General features: G+C 43.8%; 1 protein-coding gene across 1 annotated transcript; it reads right to left on the bottom strand.

Moving 5' to 3' along the window:
- Nucleotides 1-1,687: 1,687 nt before the first annotated feature.
- On the bottom strand, nucleotides 1,688-20,910 carry ADRA1A (adrenoceptor alpha 1A). Its single transcript, XM_075736630.1, has 4 exons — nucleotides 20,641-20,910; nucleotides 19,005-19,297; nucleotides 17,641-18,638; nucleotides 1,688-2,539 (listed from the first exon to the last, which is right to left on the bottom strand). Exons 3-4 carry the CDS (start codon nucleotides 18,521-18,523, stop codon nucleotides 2,028-2,030), a joined length of 1,395 nt encoding a protein of 464 aa, XP_075592745.1. The 5' UTR covers nucleotides 18,524-18,638; nucleotides 19,005-19,297; nucleotides 20,641-20,910; the 3' UTR covers nucleotides 1,688-2,027.
- Nucleotides 20,911-21,135: the final 225 nt, after the last annotated feature.

Below are 21,135 nucleotides of genomic sequence, written 5' to 3'. Positions count from 1 at the left end.
GTGCTTGATTAGTATCCTGGCCATGTATAGATGTGAAGTGCATTTACAGTCTGAGGCTGCATTCTGCTTCCAGGACTGTGCAAAGCAACGATATTGCAAAATCTCCAAGGATTAGATTTTACTTTTGCAAATTGTCCGATAATGTTCTAGCTGCAAATATGTGTTTGCAGGAGGAAAGAAATCTCATTTATGCATAAATAAAAGACACGGAAGACTGAAATTCTCTTGACGTTGGGGACTTAATACTGAATGAGAGATGGACAAAAAATAATTCCTCATCAATAATATCAAGGTGTCCTTTCAAGGCCCTATCCTGTAAAATCTAACCTTATCTTAATCCCTTTCCCTTTTCAAGCCAGTAGATATTCAGCACAGGAGCTGACATTGAGACATGAGTAAAGGCTTACGTGTTGTTTCAAGAAGCTGCGCTCTTACTTGGCAGGCTCAGGAGGAGTTATGTCAAGAGCTGCTTATTTCTAATATTGTACAGAGAATTCCTCCCACTATTTCTTCCAGATGCTGAACAGCTCATTTATTTATTTATTTGGATTAGCTGTATTAAAATATAACATGCTTCCAAATGCTTTTCCCCCAAATTCCCAAAGGACGGCCCTTTCTCGTGGGGATGTATGTCCTTAAGTCATTTAACATGCTTAACTCCCACTGCTCAGAACGAGGGTAAAGTTCCTGACTCCGGGGTACCCAGGATCTCATAGAGAGCTCAGAGCACTTGGTATTGAAGGAATTAGAAGAGGAATGTAGCATAACACTGGGCAGGGAGACAGCAAAATGTCTGCAGCTTTTCCAGTGGCTGCAGCAATGATCCCACTAGCAAGCACCTGAGCAAGGAGTTACTGAGTTTTTAAGCAGGTTCCTGCTGGACTCAGAACAAGGAAAACAAATGGATGAGCAAAAGTTACCCTCTTTGAGGCTTTTTTTGATGATGACTTACCTAGTTTTGAAGTTTATTAGACCCGCATCAAAGCACAAAGACCTTCCAAAGAAACCTAGGATGCATGCAAATTTTCATTTGGTTTTGTTTGGAGATTTGGGAGGCTGGTTGTACAAAAAAGAAAAGTTCTGGTTGGTCTCTGAAGCTAGCTGGAGTGCAGCCACTTGGATCAAGTTTCCCTTGGCAATGGAGTTTATTGAAATCCACAGCACAAAGGGGAACTTAGAGCAACTCCAAGCAGGGCAAGAGCCAAGAAGATGATTTTTGCTATGCCCTGTGAGCTGACGTGACTGCCCGTCCAGACAGGCTGAGGACAAGCAGCCTTGAGGGCACTTCAGAAGACCAAATCTCCACCTGGTGCAGCCCAGGCATGAGGACCAATGAGGCTGCCCAGCTGAAGATGCAAATCCGGAGAGCTGCCTGTTCTCTTCAACAAGGCATGCAGGACCTCACCAAGCCAGGACCTGGACATCAAAAAAAGAGGCAAGACATGGTAGAAAAACATTCTTGTCCACAGTCCCTTAATGAAAAGTAAGCAGAGATCTGTAAACACTGTCCCAAGACCTGAGCCTCCCAACCTCAGCTCTCCTGGCTGTTGAATCTGAGGTTTAACTTTTTTTTTGGGGGGGGGGGTGGGCGGGTGTAATCACCAAATGGCTCTAAATGTGGAGCTGTCTGAAAGTATCCATGCTGAAATCAGCATCGGGTCTTTGTAGTTTGCTCTTTCTCCCCCCATTGCACCTAAATTAGAAACTTTGAAACAGGGGAATAGAGTGAAAAACAAAGCCTTTAAATGTCAGGCAAATGACTTGCAGAGGCCAGTCTCTTGGAAGACCGAAGGGTGCTCACCATCCACTGAAGCCATTCACCATCTTCAAGGGGCTTTGTTCAGGCTACTGGCTCTCAAGGATGTCACACCTCAAAAGCTTTGGCCCTGTTTTACAGTATGCTATTTGTTTCACCTGGATCCCTTCAACTGTTGTAGCATCTACTTCTACTTCCCAATAAAAAGAGCAACTTCCCATTTGCAGAGCCGTGCGTTTGCCAGCCTGTGCTGCTAGGCACATTCAGTCCTTTAGACGTCCTCCCCGTTTTCACCGAGGGAGATTGTGTGTATTTTAATGGTTGGCACTTTGCAGCTTTCATGGACAAGGTTCCCTGAAGTGCCTGCACAGCAGCATTCCTGGAGGAAACCTTTACTTTTCACTTTGGCCGCAGTACAGTCTTTAGAAACCGCGTTTTTTGCAGGCATGCTTTGCACAGCAGAGAATATCTTCCATTCGCAGACCCCATCTGACTTGGAAATCTTATAGAAGGTTTCTCCTGAGCCGACGGGGATGCGGACCACACCTTTGCCGGTCTCCATGCTTTGGCTGGTGGGATGGTTGAGGTTGAAACTTGGGGATTGCTTCTTTGCTGCTTGCTTCCTTGGGAGGCACTGCGCTCTCAGGACGTTTTGGAACGCTTTCTTAAACTCTTGACTTGAGCACGGATAGATTATGGGGTTGATGCAGCTGTTTAAATATCCAAGCCAAAATGTTATTTTAAAAAGTGTGTCCGGGGGTTTGATTGCAGGAAAGAAAGAACCTAAAATGGAAAATACACAGAGTGTTAAGGCAGAGGCAGTGAGAAATTGCAGGTAACCAACGAAACTTAAACACTGGGAAAAGTAAATAAGATTCTGTTCTGTCTTGGAAAATTTATGACTCGAAGCCCAATTCCTGCAGGAACAAGTCTTTCAGAATATATGGTGTCATACAATTGCATGGATGTTCTATCAGAAATCAGTTCAAGACATCTACTTTATTATACAAGTGTTGTATTCCCATTTACAGCCAGAGAGGCAAGCAAGAGGACTGGTATCAAGCGACAGAGGAAAACTGCTTCCTCCGGGACTTCTAATTCAAGATTAGTTAGCCAAATAACAGTCATATCTAGGAGGTCATCAAAAGGGGTTTCAAATGGCAAGAAAATCACACCATTTGAGACATCACAGTAAGTGAAAAATCAGATTACTGAGTTGACTGCATTCCAGCTAAGTCTTAAAAAATGATGAAGTATTGGGTACTCGTTTCCCCTTGAAACCTTTACAATATCTAACTTTCGAAATTTTTCAGTCTCATGGAATGCATGTAAAATTCAGAGATGTTAAAAGAAAGGTTTCTTCTTACATCAATGAACACTGGAGAGGGTCTCATGGGCAGCCATTATTTATATACTGATAGATATACTTGCAAGGCTACCTCCCAGAGACGATTCAAAAAGCAAGAACTTAGATGGCTCCTTAGTAAGTAAAGTACTATGGGGCTGCTTCTTCTATAGAAGGCAGGATAACATTAAAAACATTTGAAATCTTTTGATGAAGCTTATTCAGCATATCAGTGACAGAGCCATAAATTGTGCATTCATTAGTCCTCACTGTCTTGGCACAGCAACAGTCAACTACAAGTGACCATGCAAATTGAAAATTAAATAGCATTACTAATATCCTTTATAAAGAATAGATTATGATATATGATAACATAGGATTTAATTATGAGTTATCTGCTGATTTAAAATCTTGAGAACATTTTTCCTAATGCCAAACCTTTGGTGTTTTGCTTAACTACAACTTGAGCTCCTCACTGCTTGTATAAGCAAGTTTTTAACTTTAAATGATTTGACTAGGATGTCAGTAAATGCTTAAGAGATTTACTCATGGAGAAATGTTATTATAAAGCTACAGAGAGATATTTAACATATCAGAGAGTCAACACTGCTGCTTATGGAGAATTGTTTAGGAATTTATTGCTTTTCTTGAACGACACTGGAAAGTGGTCATTGTAACAAGATCCTGTAATTCTCTCATTTGATACTTCTTTTTGCTTAGAAATAAAACCAAAATTGTCTGAAAGTGAATGAACCGGAAAACTAAACTCTGTGTGATGCTGGGGTGGGAATAAGTGATAACAGCACTTCTAAGATCAACTTTGCAAAATTAATCTAAAACCAGAGAAAGAGAAAAATATTTGCTGTATGTTGTCAAGGGGAAAGGCTGTTTCTCACCTCCTTTAAAAGAAAGGAAAAAAAACCCAAAAACCCAAGGTGGTTCTATCATACAAGTGTCAGTAATTAGTTTGGGCACAGGAAGAAAAATAATTTCCCAGAAAACACAATTGGCTTGTTTTGGACTTTGTAGTCAAGTTTATAATAAACAGAACTGTTAGCACTGACAAATGCTTGTCTTCCTGCTTGCCCCTGGAGAAATCATAAGCACGTGCGGGTTGAAAGAAATACTGGGGAAGATTGAGGCATCAATACATTCGTCATCCCCGGCAGTTCAGCTACGTCTGCAAGCAGCTCCTAGGCTTCGCAGGGATCGATCTGTTTGTTGGACCTCCCCTGACTTAGGAAAAGCTAATAATGCAATTGGAGCCTGTTCTAATTTAATTTGGAGAGCAGCTGAACTGTGCTTTGAATCTTTTTTCTTCCTATATTTGTCAAACAAAGCTACAGCAAGTGCAGCAAATGCTTTCAAGCGGCAGAAGCCGTAAAGGAATTCTCAGGGTGCTTTTGCCTGTATGAGAATGTATGAAAATATCGCCTGAACCAGAGACACAAATAGTGCAGCGTGATTAATGACTTGCTCATTCTGCTGGACATGGTCTCCTCTGTGAAACGCGAAGCAATGTCTTCTTGCACCAGGTCCTACCCTCTGAGAGGAGCTGCTGTGCCCAGAGGACACGCTGCTGTCGGGGAAGAACGAGGAGGTGCGGCAGGGTGAGAAGCCTTCCAGCTACCTCCCGCTGGGAGAGGTCCCCTAAGACCCAGGCGGTCTGGCGTATGGTGGAGCAGCGGGGACGCAGGACCGAGTCAGACCACCCGACGGCGGTGCAGAACATGCCGCAGGAGCTCGCTCTTTGTATCGGAGCAGCTGAACCTCTGATTCCAACCCCGATTGCAACCTGGGCATCAAGCACGAGTCTCGCTGCCTCCATGGTTGCTTCTGCGTTGCTCCAAGCTACTAGGTAGAGCAGTTTCGCTCTCAGTTTGAATATCAAACAGCTTTTAAGACCAAAAATGTTGTGCTAGAGAAAGCAAACGCTGTTTTGCAGTTAAGCATGAGTGAGCAGGCAGATCCACAACCTAGAATTTTTCTCGGCAAATTAATGCTGTTTTCCTTTAGTGAAGAACAACTAAATAACGTTCTCAAAGAACTTTCTGGCTGAAGTCATTGGTAGATGAAAAATAATGAAAGGCTTCTAAATGCCCAAATCATGCTCAATTTTGTCTTTATTTCCTCATTTAATTGCAGCATATCTACTGCATTCCCATTTCATATTAAGACAAAAGGTGAAACAAATCTCGGTTTAGGGAATCAGCTGTGCAAGGCTGAGTGTAAAAATGGGTAAACAATAACAATTCCTGTTTGCTGCAACTTCTGGCTCACTCTAAATGGAATGCTAGTGCCTTGCCAAAGCCTGTTAAAAATAGAAAACAGCCAGTGTCAGAGTCTGTCTCTTGCTCTTTTTTTGGGGTGGGGATCTGCATGCTAATTTATTAACGTAACCTTTTTTGGTTCATCAGTGTAGAGACTTGTTGCCTTGGAACAACAGACAGTGAAAAGAAAACGAAGTAGCTTTAACAGCAGCAAACTTTGCCATCTGTAGACCCCATCATATGCTGCCTTTAGCCCTTTCTTTCCAGTGGTGGATATAACTTAGGCATTAGGGCAGCAGCTTTGCTCTGCTCTGCCCTTGGTTGTGCTAGGCGGTGATGCTTCCTGAGTTTAGACCGGCTGAAGCTCTGCCTGCAGGCTTCACTCCAACTGCGCTGTCCTGTGAGCGAAACAGCACAACGTCGATAGGAAGAAATATTGTCAGCAGCATCTAGAAAGGGCTGAGGCTGGAACTGACAGTCAATGGGCCCGCTATGTAACAGAGCTAGGTGTAAAATCAAAGTAGAAATCATTTGGACCCTCTTCTTAATTACCCCGGCAGCTTCTTCCCCTTCCAGAGCAATATAAATCAAGATCAGCAAGTTTAAACCTTGAGCCGCTGAATTATTGTGTAGGCTGCAAAAACTATTTCACCTCCTGCATCTTCTCTGTATAATGAGCAAAATCCTCCCGCACGTTGCAGGACTGCTGTGAGGAACGACTGAAATGTCAGCATTTGCTTAGTGCCTCTGTACAAGTGCGACGTCCTATTCAAAGGGCCGCAGAGAGCAATGCCCTTCTACTGCAGACACCGGGTCACCTCGGTACTTCCGAAACTTTCCCTAATCTTTTCTGTTGGCTACCTGAGTATCTGGCAAAAGGGGAAAAAAAGGTCACATTCTCCAAGCCCTTGGGGAGTCGTGTCCCTCCTCAAAAGAATGCTAAGAATGTATTCTTTTCTTCCAGGCCTTTCATATTGGGTGATGTTGCTGTCATGATTAACATCAGTGGTTGATGTACCTGGTAGCAAGTGGGAGTGGTTTTCAGACAATGCTGCCCAGCCTGGTGATAAAGGGGTTTGTTCAGCGCGCTGAAGCATCGAAATGGGCAGCGGCTGGCGGCTCAAGGCAGGTGAGTTTAAAGTAGAAATAAGATGTAGGCTTTGTGGTTTGTTTTTTTTTTCAAAAAAATTTACCATAATTAACCATGAGATTAAACAACGAAGCGGAGCGGTGAATTCTCTTTTCTTTAAGGTGTGCAGTGTCGGACTGACTGTTTCCTGCGTCGCAGCGAGGCAGCACAGAGGGACCAGGTGGAGCTGGTCAGCACTTCGGAGCCCGTGTCCCGTCAATCCCCGACGCTCGGCGGCTGCCAGTGAGCACCAGCTGGGGGTTGGACACTCGCCTACTGGCGGCCAGGACCGAGAACACCGAGTTGTTATAGCACCTCATTCTCCAGAGTGGGCTTCTCCAATTCTCTCATTCTAGGCTAGGTGTAATCATAGATTAGTAACCTGCTGCCATCCAGGTGTCCTCTCATACAGCTGGAGTGGAGAAGTGAAAAGATATCTTCCTTAAAACTAATTCTCTATCCTACTCAGATACTAATTCTCTAAAACTAATTCTCCATCCACAGACCTTAATGTCTTCCCTGGTACACTGTCAGGAATAAAATGGTAAGTAGTGGCAAAACTGATTACAGTTTAGAGGCTTCATCTTCCATTGTCTCCTTGCAGTCTGTGCTGGAGGAACAGTAAAGAAAACTTCAACTGATTTTTTTTAATGCCTTTCAATTGTAGATTGACTAAATGATGCTTGAATTCCTGCTTTGTTTTCAAAAGGTTGAGGACTCTCAAGTGTCAGTAGCACAATTCAATTGCTTGTTATAGGAAAATTAAATGAAATAAAATGTACTATTAGCCTCCTGAGATCCTTTGCCATTAAGTATTTCATCACTCACCCCCTGAACGTCAGGATTGCGTTCCCTTCCCTCATCATTTATTTTCCTGTTTGTCAACTGGAAGTCTCTTCAGATCTGAGAGATAAGTTTTCCGTGTACCTCCTGGTGAGTAAGTGCCAATTCAGTCACAAAGATGTAATTTGACTTTGTCATTTGTCAGAAGTTACAGAGCCTCTTGATTATAGGTTGTTTAAAAACCAGTACTGATGTCATGCGTTGTTTCCCTGATGGACAGCACAGAGGGATTTAGAAGCTGCCAGACTACAGAAACTTGTGTTACTTGTTTACTCTATATCATCTCTGTCAGCACCACGGGAATAAGATCTCATACATTTTTGTGACCTGTGGCTCCATAATGGTGTTAAAAATCCATCTCTGCTACTAAATCTTGCCGCTCTGTTGAGGTTTGCTACTTTTTTCCTCTTTTTATGCCGTATGGCACAAATCTGGTGAGTCAGAGCACGGGAAAAGGCAGGCGGGGTGTGTGGCTGCACTGGTGCGTGCGTGAGATCAGGGCTGTGCCCGTATGCCGTGAGAGACCAGCAATAACCTGCAAAGCTGTATTCGTGCCGCTGTATTCGGAGCTGCAATGAGCCGCTGCCTGCAGCACCTCGAAGGCAGCAGCCGCAGACTCCGCTCGGCAGACAACGGCAGTGCCTGTGCACCTTGTGAGCAGAGAACCAAACGGTGCTTGTTAGCGTTATGTCACGTTGTCAGGGCTTAAAGTGTCCTAGGGAATCAGGAGAAGCACCCGTTTTAAACCTGGCACGGAAGTCAAACAAAAATCCTAGCATCCTTTGCCTCTGACACATAGGAAATATGCCTCTGGAATCACAGCAAACTGGAGGCAGGGACAGTGGTCTGCTTTACAGGGATGCAAGGCTTAAACCTCGGGTCCTGGGATCTGCCCTGAAGAGGTCAAGCTAGAGGGCAGCAGCTATTCCAGAGCAGTTGCCCTGAAGACCCAGAGGATGAAGCACAGAGGAGCTGATGGCCCCGCACGGATTAAGGCTGCGCCAGGAGCACCCTGGATCTCTCGTGAGGCAGTCTGCTCTACAAACACTGATAAATGTGCTGCATCTCGTGTTCCCAAGCTCAGTGTTAGCACTGAACTTTATTCCATAAGACTGGCATTCTATACTACATCTCGGGTCAAAACCCAAGCCACCTCTGGAAAGTATATTTTTATATATATATTTATATATCTCTCTCTCTGTATTGCTGCAGACATGCAACAGCTGCACCCTGTACATATATGTTCTCCCAGCACGTCTCACCCTGCCGTTCCCTTATGGAAAGTATTTTCTGTGGGAACGAAAAATGGGATCAAAGAACCCTTGAGCAGTAGGAAACGCTTCTGGGTTTAGTACAACCAAATTAACGTAACAAATGCAGAACAGCGGTTCATAGACACAAGGAAGGGTAAAAACCTGCATCTGGCAAGTCTTGCACATTTACAGCTGTGCTGGTCCCAGGGCCAGGAATATCGTGGCTGATTCAGGGGGGGAAAGAGAGCGACTTTGTGCCTAGATACCCCTGGCCACGGTAAACAGACGTAGCAGGAGGAGCAGGGGTTTGCTTCTTTTCACACAGGCCTGAGTTCAGATCGCTGGGGCAGCGGGAGGGTGTTTGGGCACAGGTGAGAGGTGGAAAGGACAGGCAACGGGAACGCGCCAGTCTGGGAACGGTGCTCTGATTAGTTGGATTTTTTCAGGCCTAATTTATGCTCTGTTTCATATTGTACCCACTTACGATAGATGGTATTTCTGGCAAAGAGCAAACATCTCAGCAAGCAACTATTTCCAGATTCACTGTGGGCTGCTGCGGATTTAGAAAGCTGATAAAAAACCATGGGAAGGTAAACTGAGGTTTTGTTACCCATGTAAACCCAAATAATCACATTGTTTTACAAATCAGTTTTCATTGTCGTTGAAATTCCAGCTCCCGTGCTGTTACTGCAGTGGAATGATTCTGGATCTCGTTGCTAAAATTTTTAAGATATTTGATATTTGTCCCGAAGCCCTCGCTCCCAGAGTCATGCACTTACAACAAAATCTTAGCTTTCCCTTAAAAATTGAAAAACCCCCAAGTGGTTCAGAGAATAGTTTGAAAAGATGAGTCTATCTCAGCCTGTCTCACGAGTTTGTCACTATGTGAGTGTCAGTCGTGATTTTGGAATCCTTGGGGTTAACAATACAGGAATTATCTTCTTCAGCAAAAGCTGAGTATCTCTCCCTTATGTATCCAAATTGAGGACAAATCCTGACATTTGCTGGGTGGAGTGAGAGAATCACTCATCGCCTTTCAATCACTAACAAGTCCTAAATTGCACCGTGACATTTGAGAGCGAGTGAAAAATTACATTCTTGGTTCATTTACTCCAAGGACTTGAAAGTGGTGACGACACGAAGCAGGAACATTCTGAAGACAAGGACAAACCCTCTCCAACAGGTAGTGCATGCAGGAGAGCCATAGATGTGAATCACGAAACAGTACAACCAACTCTGCTTTCTCTCTCTTGTTTTCAGTGCAAATGGCTATTAATATCGCCAATTCCTTCCGCTGCTTTGCCGTGTTATGAGTCAGTGGGACACAACGTCTCAGGACTCGGTAACGGTGGAGAAATGCTGGCCACAGGGGTGCCAGCAGGATCTTTGCCATTGGATCAGCGTAGCTGAGTTACCTAGACCAGCAAAGCCTTTCCAGTCTGTGTTTATAAAAAATGGCCCTTGTGATTAGCAAAAAAAACCCCAAAACCCCAAAAACTTGCCAAGAAAATATCTTGGCTGTTTATCTTCAAGGCTTATTTTCTCCCCATTCAATGGCTTAAAACACACACACACACTTGTGCCCCACGACTCAAGGAGTGTAAACACCCTTCTTCTCCCTGACCTGTGCTCCAGAGAATGAGCTGGAGCTTTATTCTGTTTTCCCCCCCCCGCCTTTTTTCTTGTTTTTCTTGTTTTCTCTTTGTTGCTGAGGGAACACACTGAAATGCCAATGCGAGGAATATTTCCTCCATGGCTGGAGTTCAGCATTTTCTGATATGAAAACTATATTGAGGGTTAGGTTGTCACAGCTTTTATTCATTTTAATTTATGATATTATTATCAGCTGAACAACAAAAAGAAAGAGTATGCAGATCCTTTGTTTTCCTGAATATCTGGAGAACCCAGCCATGACGATGTTGAGGGAGTGCATGGGCTGCTTGCCTTACTCTCTGCCCTCCAAGTAAGTACAAGGGTAGGAGGGACAGGAGGATCCCGTGCTTATATTTACTGCAATGAGACCATCTATGCAATCCTAAAGTAGAAAAGAGGTGATTCATGAAAAGGAGTCAAGCTATTTACCTTCTGTGTAGGCAAATGCCAGGATAGCGATTCCCTGAAAGGCTGGTGCAATTCTACCCACTTCTGCTTCCCAGGAAAACTTTTGCTTCCTCTTCCTTATTTTCCCCATCAGCAAACTTATCCTCCCATCATGTAAACACCTTCTCTTTAACGCTGCCTTCAGAGGCAGGACAAGACTACCCACTGCTTCAGTATCGTCACTCAAAATTGTCTCGATTCTGCAGGAAGTTGGTGACTTTCTGTTGGGCACCTAGGGTTAACCTGTTACTGAGGGTTCCCAGCTCACCGCTGCCTCTCACACCGTGGCAGTTCCCGTTATAACGGTGCTTAAACTGGGGGGATGGCTGAGTCACAAGCACTGCCTTTTTGTGCCCCAAAAAGACCCTAAACCCCGTGTTTAAACTGCTCGCAGTATCTCACGCTAGTGGACCCTGTGTGTTACTCTGAAATGGGGTTCCCAGGTTTTGCTCATTAAAACACCGCTGTCTGCAGGAGTCGGTGGGTAGGGAACAGAGGGAATTGCAGAGTATAAACTTCAAGACAGTAGCAGGTATTTGAACTCCCGCTGTGATAAGATATGGGTGAAGCAGAGAGCCTGGCTTTACTTCCCTGACCCGACTCTGTCACATTCTGGCTCACAATGACAAAGGAACACGGTCCAGAGCCCCGTTACTTTGGTGGTAAGTGGGCAGGATGCAGGACGGCTTGTCCAAAACTGTGGGAGTTGATCTGAACATGTTCTGGCAGGAGAACACGTTGAATCAAGTCTCAGATGATCTTAAAAAGAGCAAGAGGCCATAAAGTGATATCTGATGTGTTTTTCACCAGTACCAAAAATTAGATGGGTCCTTGAAGAACAGCCTTTGGGAAATACTGTACCCTAACAGGCAAAATGGAAACGTGTTGTCCCAGCACTGCAACACAGAAGAGGACAGGTCAATCATGCCTTACCAGCGTGATGAAGGCAAATGAATTTCTGTAACTGATAGCATACAAACCACTGCAGCTTTTCTGTCATGTCTGGCCACCTCCTTTGACTTCCAAAATTAAGTTTCCCATTTACGGCTGAGCGGACTGGGTATGAACACACGCCTCTGGGGCCCAAGCAAGGTGCCATAGTTAAATCAGCCACCTTATTAAAGCCTATAACAAGTGATGATATATACAGCAAATGCAAACCTTATAGGAAAACACAGGGATAAACCCACCAATCTCCAGATGTTGGTGCATGTTCCTACTCCTCACCTTGTGACCTCCTGAGACATTGCATCAATGAGATAGAAAAATGCATTTTATTTTTGTGGTTTACCTCTAGTGAAAGTAGAGTGATTCTCTTTGACTCCAGTTAAAAAAACTACCACAAAATAGTAATTAGAAACCAGCTGCAGACAGGCACATAGACAGGATTAGAGGATTCCCTTGACAGTGTTTGTGTCAGTTCACAAGACTAATTTACTACTCTACTACAAATATAAATACCCTCTAGCGTATCCTCTTTTCTGCTCTCTTCATCATGAGAATGATTGACAGATGCTAAAAGCCTTCCTCTCCCTTGTGCAGTTTAGTAGTCTGGATTGTTTTTTTCCCCTGTGATGTCCTAGCTCAGACTTTCCTTTCTTTTTTTTTTTTTTTTTCTTTTCTCCTTTCTGCTTCTGAAAACAACACCTACAACCAGACAGATTTAAGCTAGCTTGCCACAGGAATTGGACAACAAACAAAGCTCTGTGAGTTTGTTTGCTTCTGAGGGTTTGTTAAGATGAACCATCAATCCCTTTTTTTACGACCTTTTTTATCATATTCCAACCCTTTTTCTTTTTTCCATCAGTTCTGTGTACGTTTCACCTCAAAACAACCTCCAAGCCCTGTCATCTATGTTGTTAAAAAGAAACCTGAAAAATTCACAGAGCAACCCATGTCTTCCAGTTACAGGCAATGGTCTGCTCTGTCAGTTGTGACATCAGCCTCAGCATCACCTTGAAAACTGATGTCATCACTACAGGCATGCGCTGAATTTCCAGACTTTTCTAGCTCTGAGTATTTCTTTCTATATCTGCCTATATTGCTTTCTAGCAATTGCGAGAGGAAAACAAAAACCAGAAATGGAAGAAACATGGTGTGTGGCAGGCTGTTATTGCAGAGTGCCAGGGCCCAACAAGCCTTAATTGCCCAGATGAGCCTCATCTGTGGCCTCTACCCACAAACCCTCTGCCCGCTGGCCTGGGAGCTGCATATAAGGTCAGGCTCTTCTCCTTGTCCCTCTTTGAGTGATGTAGGTAAGCTCAGGCTTGGTCTTTCCTGGCTCTTTTTGTTGGTTTGTGTTTGTCTGGTGACTACTGGACCGTCAGCTGAACCACTCATAGATGCCACCTCTGCCTGCTTCTGCTCAGGTATGGTGAACGCACACTTTTGGGGAGGGCATGGCTCCTGCCTGTGCTGTTGTCACCCTCTGTTCCTGGGTTGTCCTCCCTCCTGGAGCAGCCCTGCTCTTGCTGTGCCTTGATGCTCAAGTTCCTCTAGGAGCCTGTTCTCAGGTTTCTAGTTCAGCTTCAAGTAGTCCCTATTTCCTGGTGCCTAAGAGACTATGGTTGCTCCAATTCGAAAAAGCAGTATTGCTTATTTAAGGGCTTTTTCTTGTTGTTTTTTTCCCCACCAAGATCTTAAAGAACTTTGGGAAGAAAACCAGGGCTTCACTTTATAGCTCACTGGGGAAAAAAAAAAAACAGCAAACAAAACAAACAGTGATAAGAAGGCTTTGACTAATGTACAAAACAAAAATGCAGCTCTGTCACCTGTTAGTCCTCCTAGCTAAATCATTGATTCCCTTCAGTAAAGCAGTATGCTCATGTAAAGGAGCGCACAGGACGTACGTAATCCCCTGTTTGTGATGCCTGGCTTGTACTCCTCCTAGCTATTTGAATGGAGTACTTTAGTGCAGTAACGTTTCAAGAAAGGAGCCGAGCATGGGGTAACCAAAGTGCAAAGGTCAGCACTAAAAAGCTTTTAAAGCTATTCTTGCCATGCAAATTAACGTGAGGGGATGTTAAAGGGGCATGCTCAGGGGACTCATAAGTGGCTAGCAGTTGGGATTACGGTGATTAAGTGTTGCAGAAGAGAAACAAGATGTTAAGAAATGATGCAGCAGGTGGGGAAGATGGTAGTGAGAGCAATAGCCCTAAAGTGAACAGGGAACCATCCTTTCCAGCTACCTTCTCTGAAGGGCTGAATAATAGACTACCTGGATGGGGGAGGATGCTCTCATAGTCTGCTTGGAGCAAACAGCTGTACTAAACAAGTGGCAGTCAGTGAAAGCAATTAGAGCTCCTAAACAGGAAAGTAATCTATTCAGAAGATTAACATTTCCTGCTGTTGTATATATCCCTTCTATACTTATCCTTATAGAAAGGTGGATGCCTAGTGTAGAATGAGGAAAGCTTGGTGAATGTATCTGAAAACCTTCTGCTTTGGAAGCAATTGCAGAGGGCTGTAGATGTACATGGACACCAGTCTTTCTTTACAACCTAACACTAGGGCTAAAGTGTTGGACATGACTGCTCTTAGGCAATGACATTTACGGGAAGAGTTTGTGCAGAATTCCCCCAGTAAAGTTATTTCAGCACTGGGTTTACAGCTTATCTCATATAATAGCAATTCAAAGGAAGGCCTGCAGAATAAGAAGCACTTTACACCATCAGACTTGTGCTGCTGTGGAGCAGAGACCGAATTTGAGCTCACTACGGACAGGTGTCATGTACAGAGGCTAATGGGCATAGACAAAGGACCTCACAGTTCTCATTTAAACAGCTCTATTTAAACTCCTATTTAGGTGCCTGTTGCTGCCTCTTACTCTGTGTTTCAGTTGCCCTAAGCCTTCCCTAAATTGTTATGGAAAAGGACCTTTCGTTGCACTAGGAAAGTTATATGTGTCTACAGAGGAACAGAGTTTAATTAGGGGAATGCAATGACTGCAGATCTAGTTGGGATACACTTGAGCTTTGACTTGGAAGGCTTTGTTAAACAATATGTGAAGATATGTTGAGTTCAAAGAAGCTTTTACAGAAAAGCTTTGAGACTAGGAGGAGCAGATCCATTGGTCACCTCTAGAGAGGGAGAGAAAGTGCATTCAGAAAAGAAAACTTGACTTCTTCCAGGGGAAACCAGTTGTTTTGACACACTTACTTTACAGAAGTTTTGTGCAGGGTGGGTTTGCACTCCAGCATGCAGAGAAAAAACAAATCTTAACCTCAGTTCTCTTCATGCAACAGGATTATCATTCCCTGGCTTACTCCACAAATGTCAAAGCCAAGTGAGAAGAAGGTGTATTGGACTATTGGAATGAACACCTTTGCACAGACCCTTTGTCTGGAGTGAAACTCCGTCCATCTAAGAAGGTAAGAAAGACATCACTTACACAGATTGCAACTGGCAACTTCACATGCTGATTTCAATTAAGATATTGTCTTATGGCAAGGATACTCAAACTGTTTCTCCAGTTACTTTCAGCAGCATCTATCAATATGTATGTCATGCCTTTATCCACCTCTTGATATCCTTGTAGTGCTTTTGCCCTTCCCATACCTACACCCCAAAAGTTTCTACCTCCATTTATTATACACTTGTAACAAGCCTGGTTTTTCCTGGTTTACCTCAGTTCTTAGCTGGTAGGGTTGATGTTAATAGATGTGGGGATCTTGAAGATGCTGTAGATCACAGTAAAATAAACTTATGGTTTGGGAACTTCTGCTGTGTAGAGTGGCAAGCACCTGCCAGTTGTTTGAAGTGGTTTGTGTAGCACAGTTTGAGAATGTCTGTCTCATGGGTGACCTTCATTGAGGGCATGCTTCTAAAAGGCTATGACTCCTACAAATGACTGCAATGAGCTGTTGCAGCTGATGGCACCATTTATAGGTCTGCCCCATAGCCACAAAGGTGCAGACCTGGTCTTCTGCACAACAAAGTTCTTATTCCTTGGCCAGCTGTGTTGTGAACTCCACAGCTGCCATCGGTTTTGGCAACAGTGCTCTGTATAGCTGAAAAGTTTGATCTGTGCCACGAATCTGATACGTGATCCTGGCCGGATCACTTCACATCCCTATGCCCGCCTTCACCTGCCTGCAGAATAGATCTGACAATGGTTACTGGACAATGGAGCACTTTTGGAAAGTGTTCTGCATGGTACAGGTGTAGAGTGCCACATGCAATTGCCTCTGGGTGGGACAATCTGCCTCAAGATGTGTCCTTGGTTTTTTTGAAGACGTGTTATTTTGTGCCACTTGTCTGTTGAATAGGTTTTTTTGTCTTTAAACAAAAGTAGCAAATAGGTTTTGAAAGACTTATTTTATGTTTTAAAAATAACATAGTAACCCCACAAAGATAGGGAAACTAACCTCAAGAAGGTTTCCTTTTAAGGGATCAAAGAAAGATGCAAAGCCACTCTTGAGTCCAGAAAATGTCTTAAATCCAAAGCAAATTAATTAACAACAGCTCTGTGTGGGCAACCACATTTGTAAATGAAAAGAAGTGTGTTTAATGTGTTCTTGCAAACCCTTTTTGGGTATGTTTCAGACATCTTGGCAAGCAGCATTCCAACATGCTGACATCCTGGACAGCACGAGCCAGGCTTTTCAGGGCTCCTCCTTATGAAACATCTACATCTCTTACTCCAGCACTTCTCAGTACCGACCATCAGAAAAGATTCTGTGTCTTTGGGTTTTTCACATGGCAACATAAGTGACAGGTTTTTGGTGAAGCAACCGGATAATCTTGGTAAATCCAGTAGAGGTTAATTGTAAAAACCCAGCTTTTTATCAGTTTAAAAAAAAAAAATTAAAAAAGAAATCCCCAAATCTTTCTTTGCATGCTTAGGTAAGGCTGGTCTTATTTTCTCTTAATTGTACACATTGATCTGTTACTAGCTAAAACTTTCACACAATCTTACTTTATTTTTCCTACACAGCATAAGCCCTTTCTGTAAGAAAAGCCATTGAAATTGAGCAAGTCAGATGTAAGGCTCCATGTTTCAAAACCTAATATTTAGTGCAGCTGTTGCAGAGCAAACTTCAGTGTGATGTGCCACATACATCACAGTGATATAGGTATGAAATTAGTATTCTGCTTTAAGTCCTCAAATCGCATCAAAGGTGACTGAGCAAGGTTTAATTAAAATTCTAATTACTACTTTATATTTCAGTGATAGCAAAGCAGAACAAATCCCTGACTTTCCTCCCCTTTAGAATTAAAACTGGTGAATAAATATTCATATTCAACACGATGGTTGAAGCCAGTGTTTTGGCCAGTGGACTCTGTGGGTTTCTACGATAGATGCAAGCTGGAGCAGTATAAAACTAGTTTGAAGGATCCTCACTGCTGTCTTCTGACTGGTCATATGATAAATTAAAAAAATACATTCATTTCATTTGGAGTATGGTATCTCATAGTGTGAACTTCCTGGTAGGAAACTGATTTTTTTTTTCCTTCTGGTGGGAATTATCAGGTGCTGGGCACTCCAGGAGATCTGGCCCCAAGTCTGTAAACAGCTGCTTTGGCCCTGAATATAGATATATCTTGACCTTTTTCAAATTTATATCACCTGAAGAACTGAACAGGCTGTGAACTTAGAAATCAACACAGACACCCCTAAAGATATTGTTCCTATAGCAGAGTAGGTCAGAAGTAACAGTCCTAGTTCCGAAGGAGTATTTTCTATATGGAAAGAGAGCACTAAATACTTTCCATTCTTTTCAGAAATGTATGCTTCTCTCTGGTTCAGAGATGGTTTGTTTCATTTGAGACTTTCATTTTTTTTTTTACATTCACTGCTTTGTGAATGTTTTGATTTTGACAGCTTTCCAATAGAAAATTATTCCCCCGGAGCTTTTCTGATCAGCATTACTGTACGCAGGTGCAAATGCGGCCCTCCCTCCAGGAAAGGTGCTGTAAAATGTAGCGGGTTTTGCTTTACTTACCAAGAGGCATTACTACAAAAAATGGAAGCCAGCACAGAACGAAGCATCCCACAACTATTCCCAGGGTCTTGGCAGCTTTCTTTTCCCTGGAGAACTTGAGGAGACGCACTGAGAAATGATGCTTGCTCTTGGGGTTGGATGCTGAACCGCTCGCTTCAGGAGCGTTTTTACGATGGATCCGTAGGGTCACTTCTTCAGAACGAGATCTCTCTGTCTTCAGACCAGAAGTCAGACCTTTGTTTTCCCTTTTGGCCACTACGTACACTCGGCAATACATCACCAAGATAATGGTCAGGGGGAGGTAGAAGGAGCCTAGAGCAGAGAACAACACGTAGCCAGGCTCCTCGGTGATTTGACAGATGGTCTCATCTTCTGGTGCTGGTTCCTTCCAGCCAAAAAGAGGTCCGATCGATATCACCAGGGACAATGCCCAAACGCACAGTAACGCCAGGAGGCCTCTCTTCTCTGTCACTATACTTGGGTATCTCAGCGGGTAGCTCACCCCGATGTATCTGTCTATCGAGATGATACAGAGGCTCATAATGGAAGCAGTGCAGCAAAGGACATCAACAGCTGCCCAGATGTTGCAGAAAATTCTCCCAAAGGCCCAGTAGCCCAAAATCTCCATAGTAGCTGAGAAGGGCAGGACAGTGGAAGTCAAGAGGAGGTCAGCTACAGCCAGGTTAATTATATAATAATGGGTGACACTCTGAAGATGTCTGTGGCAGGCTACAGAGAGGATAACCAGAATGTTACCCAGAACCCCAAAAACAATCAGCCCCCCTAGAATAACACCTAGTAAAATGGCCTTTGAAATGTTCACAGGTCCCACAGAGTGGGTGCAGTTGGAGCAGTCGGAGGAGTTTCCAGGGAGGAAAGCCATGGTGCGTGGCTGATAATGTTCATGCGAGGCTGTTGTACTTGACTCCCTTTTCAGGTAGAAAGAGTGATGGGATCAGTTCTTGGAAGGTCCCGCAGGCAACATTTGCCTGGCTTTGCTGGGGAAAAGAGTTTTTAAGAATGTCTTAGAAGTGCAGCACCAGGAACAATGAGAAGGGTCCGGAAACATATTAGAAAGTCTACCTTTCTCACTAAGCTTTTACCATTATAGCACAGTTAATAGACACCATTTCCAAGTCAAATTTAACTCCTTTCGCATTTTTCTTGGGGTGCAGAAGTGATACTACATAAAACTGAGGCTATTTATCCTACTTTCCAGGATTACATGATGAGAAACACTGGATTTGCAGGTTAAAATCATTTCTACCTTTTTGGGAAGATTCAATATTTAAGTAACATAAATATTCCAAAGGGTCTAAAATTTAGGTTTCTCCCAAGAGGAAATCACTGATGCTTTTAATTACCTTGTGTTAGGCCTGATTCTGCCTTACAACTGCCTTAGAAGAAACCTGACTAGGTGGAGGCTGCTGTTGCTGTGTCTGCTCAGGAATGTTGTTTGAGATACCTGCAACCACCCATCTTCAGGGTCTGAAGTGTCAATCAAAGCTTCTCCATGCTGTGGAGCAGTTGTCACTTGAGCTCCTGGGCTGTGAATTAAAGTTGGTCTACATCAGCTTCTGCCTTGCTCTGAAGGGGAGAGTGAAGTTTGCCGTGTCAACGATGTGTGCTGTCGTGCTCTTTGCAGATCATCACCCCCCTGAAGGAGACAAAGACAGGAACAATATGATTCCCAGAAGTAACGTTCATTTACTGCTATGGTTCCCATATAAGAATAGAGCGGGAGGCTATTTTAGGGAGCCTTCCTCGGGCTGGCTCCAGCCAGTGGAACCAACCTTTTTCAGCCCAGTATTGTTTAACAACAACAAAGAGACCAGAGTGGATGTTGTTGCCTGAATTTTCTCACCATGTTCTCAGCAGCAGCAGTCTGTTCTCCTTTAGGGATAGCAATCAATCCTAATTATCAGTTCACCTGCAGAGACCTGTTCTAGGAGAGGTGGAAACCTGTGGGACACAATTCAGGGCTACAAACTGTGAAGCAGATTTATAAGTCCAGAATTTAGTCTAAGATTTCTTTATTAAGTGACTCCTTTACCCACTGAACTGCTCATTAGTCCAGCTAAACTGCCCATCCTACAAATCTATAGGGAAAAGCAATTCCTGCCAAGCAGAAGATGTTGCAAGAACAACTTTCCTGCTGAGTGACCCAATGTTTCAGAGTATCTGGAAGCCGAGCTCAGCCTTAGCTGACTAAATATGGAGAAAAGGTACTTCAGACAGAAAAGTGAGGATAAGGCTGGGAACGGGACGCGGGGGGCACGAAGGGGAAAGCTACAAGTGTTGGCTAAAAGCCTTTCACAACACCTAGACGTGGATATAGCGTTACCATCCAAAATATTGATCAGACATGTGAAAAACCACCACTAAGACTACTCCCGTCAAAACTGAGATAAGGTAAGACTCTGTAAGTGTCCTGGCATTAGGTCGCTCAGATGAGTCCCTCAGATCGCACTTTATGCCAGCACTGAGCAGCAGCAACTGTCATGTAGCTGAATCTCAAAACTGAATTTTTCTGCAGGCAAGGGCATTTAAAACTGAACCCCCAAAATTCCCAGTTCACAAGCAGGGAGCATGGGGGAGGGGAGATGAAAAGGTATTGCACTGTGGGAATTTGCCTTCTGTGCACTGACACAAAATTGGATCTTTATATTTTCTTTCCCACAAGAGGGAAGAAGTTGAATAATTCCAAGAAAGAAAAGGGCAGATTTTACTAAGCACATCAATGAAAAGTGACTGTAGCATTGAGCATCTCTAACCATTATAATCGTGGTCATTATAGGGTTGACGGTAGACTAGAAAATTAAGAAATTATCAAACTTGATTTTCAAGCACATGAAGCATAACTTCCCGGTAAGTCAAGGAGGTGCAGCAGAAAGGACTGACAGAGATTCTTGTCCAAAACCAAGCAGACAATACTCGGAGAGAGATGGTTTGGGGAAGGGCATACACTAGACCCTTGCGCCTGCCCCAGCCCACACTCACCTCTTCAGTCTCTAGTAAGCAGCACAGCTTCTCTGAGCATCTGGAAAGGAGATTCACAGCACAACACAGCAGGCTCCTCTCTTCATGCAGGGATGGGACTCCATGCCTGAAAATCCGTTGCTTTTCTCCCTTTATTTCCCCACTAGTACTTTGTCAGCTCCCAGTTGCACTGTTTCCCTGTATCCCAGCGCCTGTGAGGGGCTCGACTCCAGCATCCCTCAGGCACCCTCCCCAGTTGCAGTGCTCAGCTCCACGCTGTCAAGGAGCAGCAGTAACTTTACTGCTCTGCTGATGTAGCAGGCAGTATCCTTGCCACTACCGTAATCCCCTGCCATTCCCGTATTGCTCAGAAAGAGAGAGCACTTCATCTGATGACAAGTGGTGGTTTAAATACGTTTCGTTTCTTCCATGCAAACTACCAGTTCCTGCAGAGATCAGAAAGTGGAAGCCAGCTAACAAGCTCCTGTTTATAGGCTAGCAAGTAATTCTTGTGAT

The sequence above is a fragment of the Balearica regulorum genome, chromosome 27 (assembly GCF_011004875.1).
Source record: "Balearica regulorum gibbericeps isolate bBalReg1 chromosome 27, bBalReg1.pri, whole genome shotgun sequence".
NCBI lineage: Eukaryota > Metazoa > Chordata > Aves > Gruiformes > Gruidae > Balearica > Balearica regulorum.
This window is presented reverse-complemented; position numbering and strand designations above follow the sequence as displayed.

Bases quoted from the DNA above. Each gene is read 5' to 3' on its own strand.
- ADRA1A (XM_075736630.1), bottom strand. From the start codon at position 18,523: ATGGCTTTCCTCCCTGGAAACTCCTCCGACTGCTCCAACTGCACCCAC. The intron at 2,540-17,640 runs GTAAGTAAAGCA...TTTCCATTTTAG, and splicing joins TTTTGTAGTAATGCCTCTTG to GTTCTTTCTTTCCTGCAATC.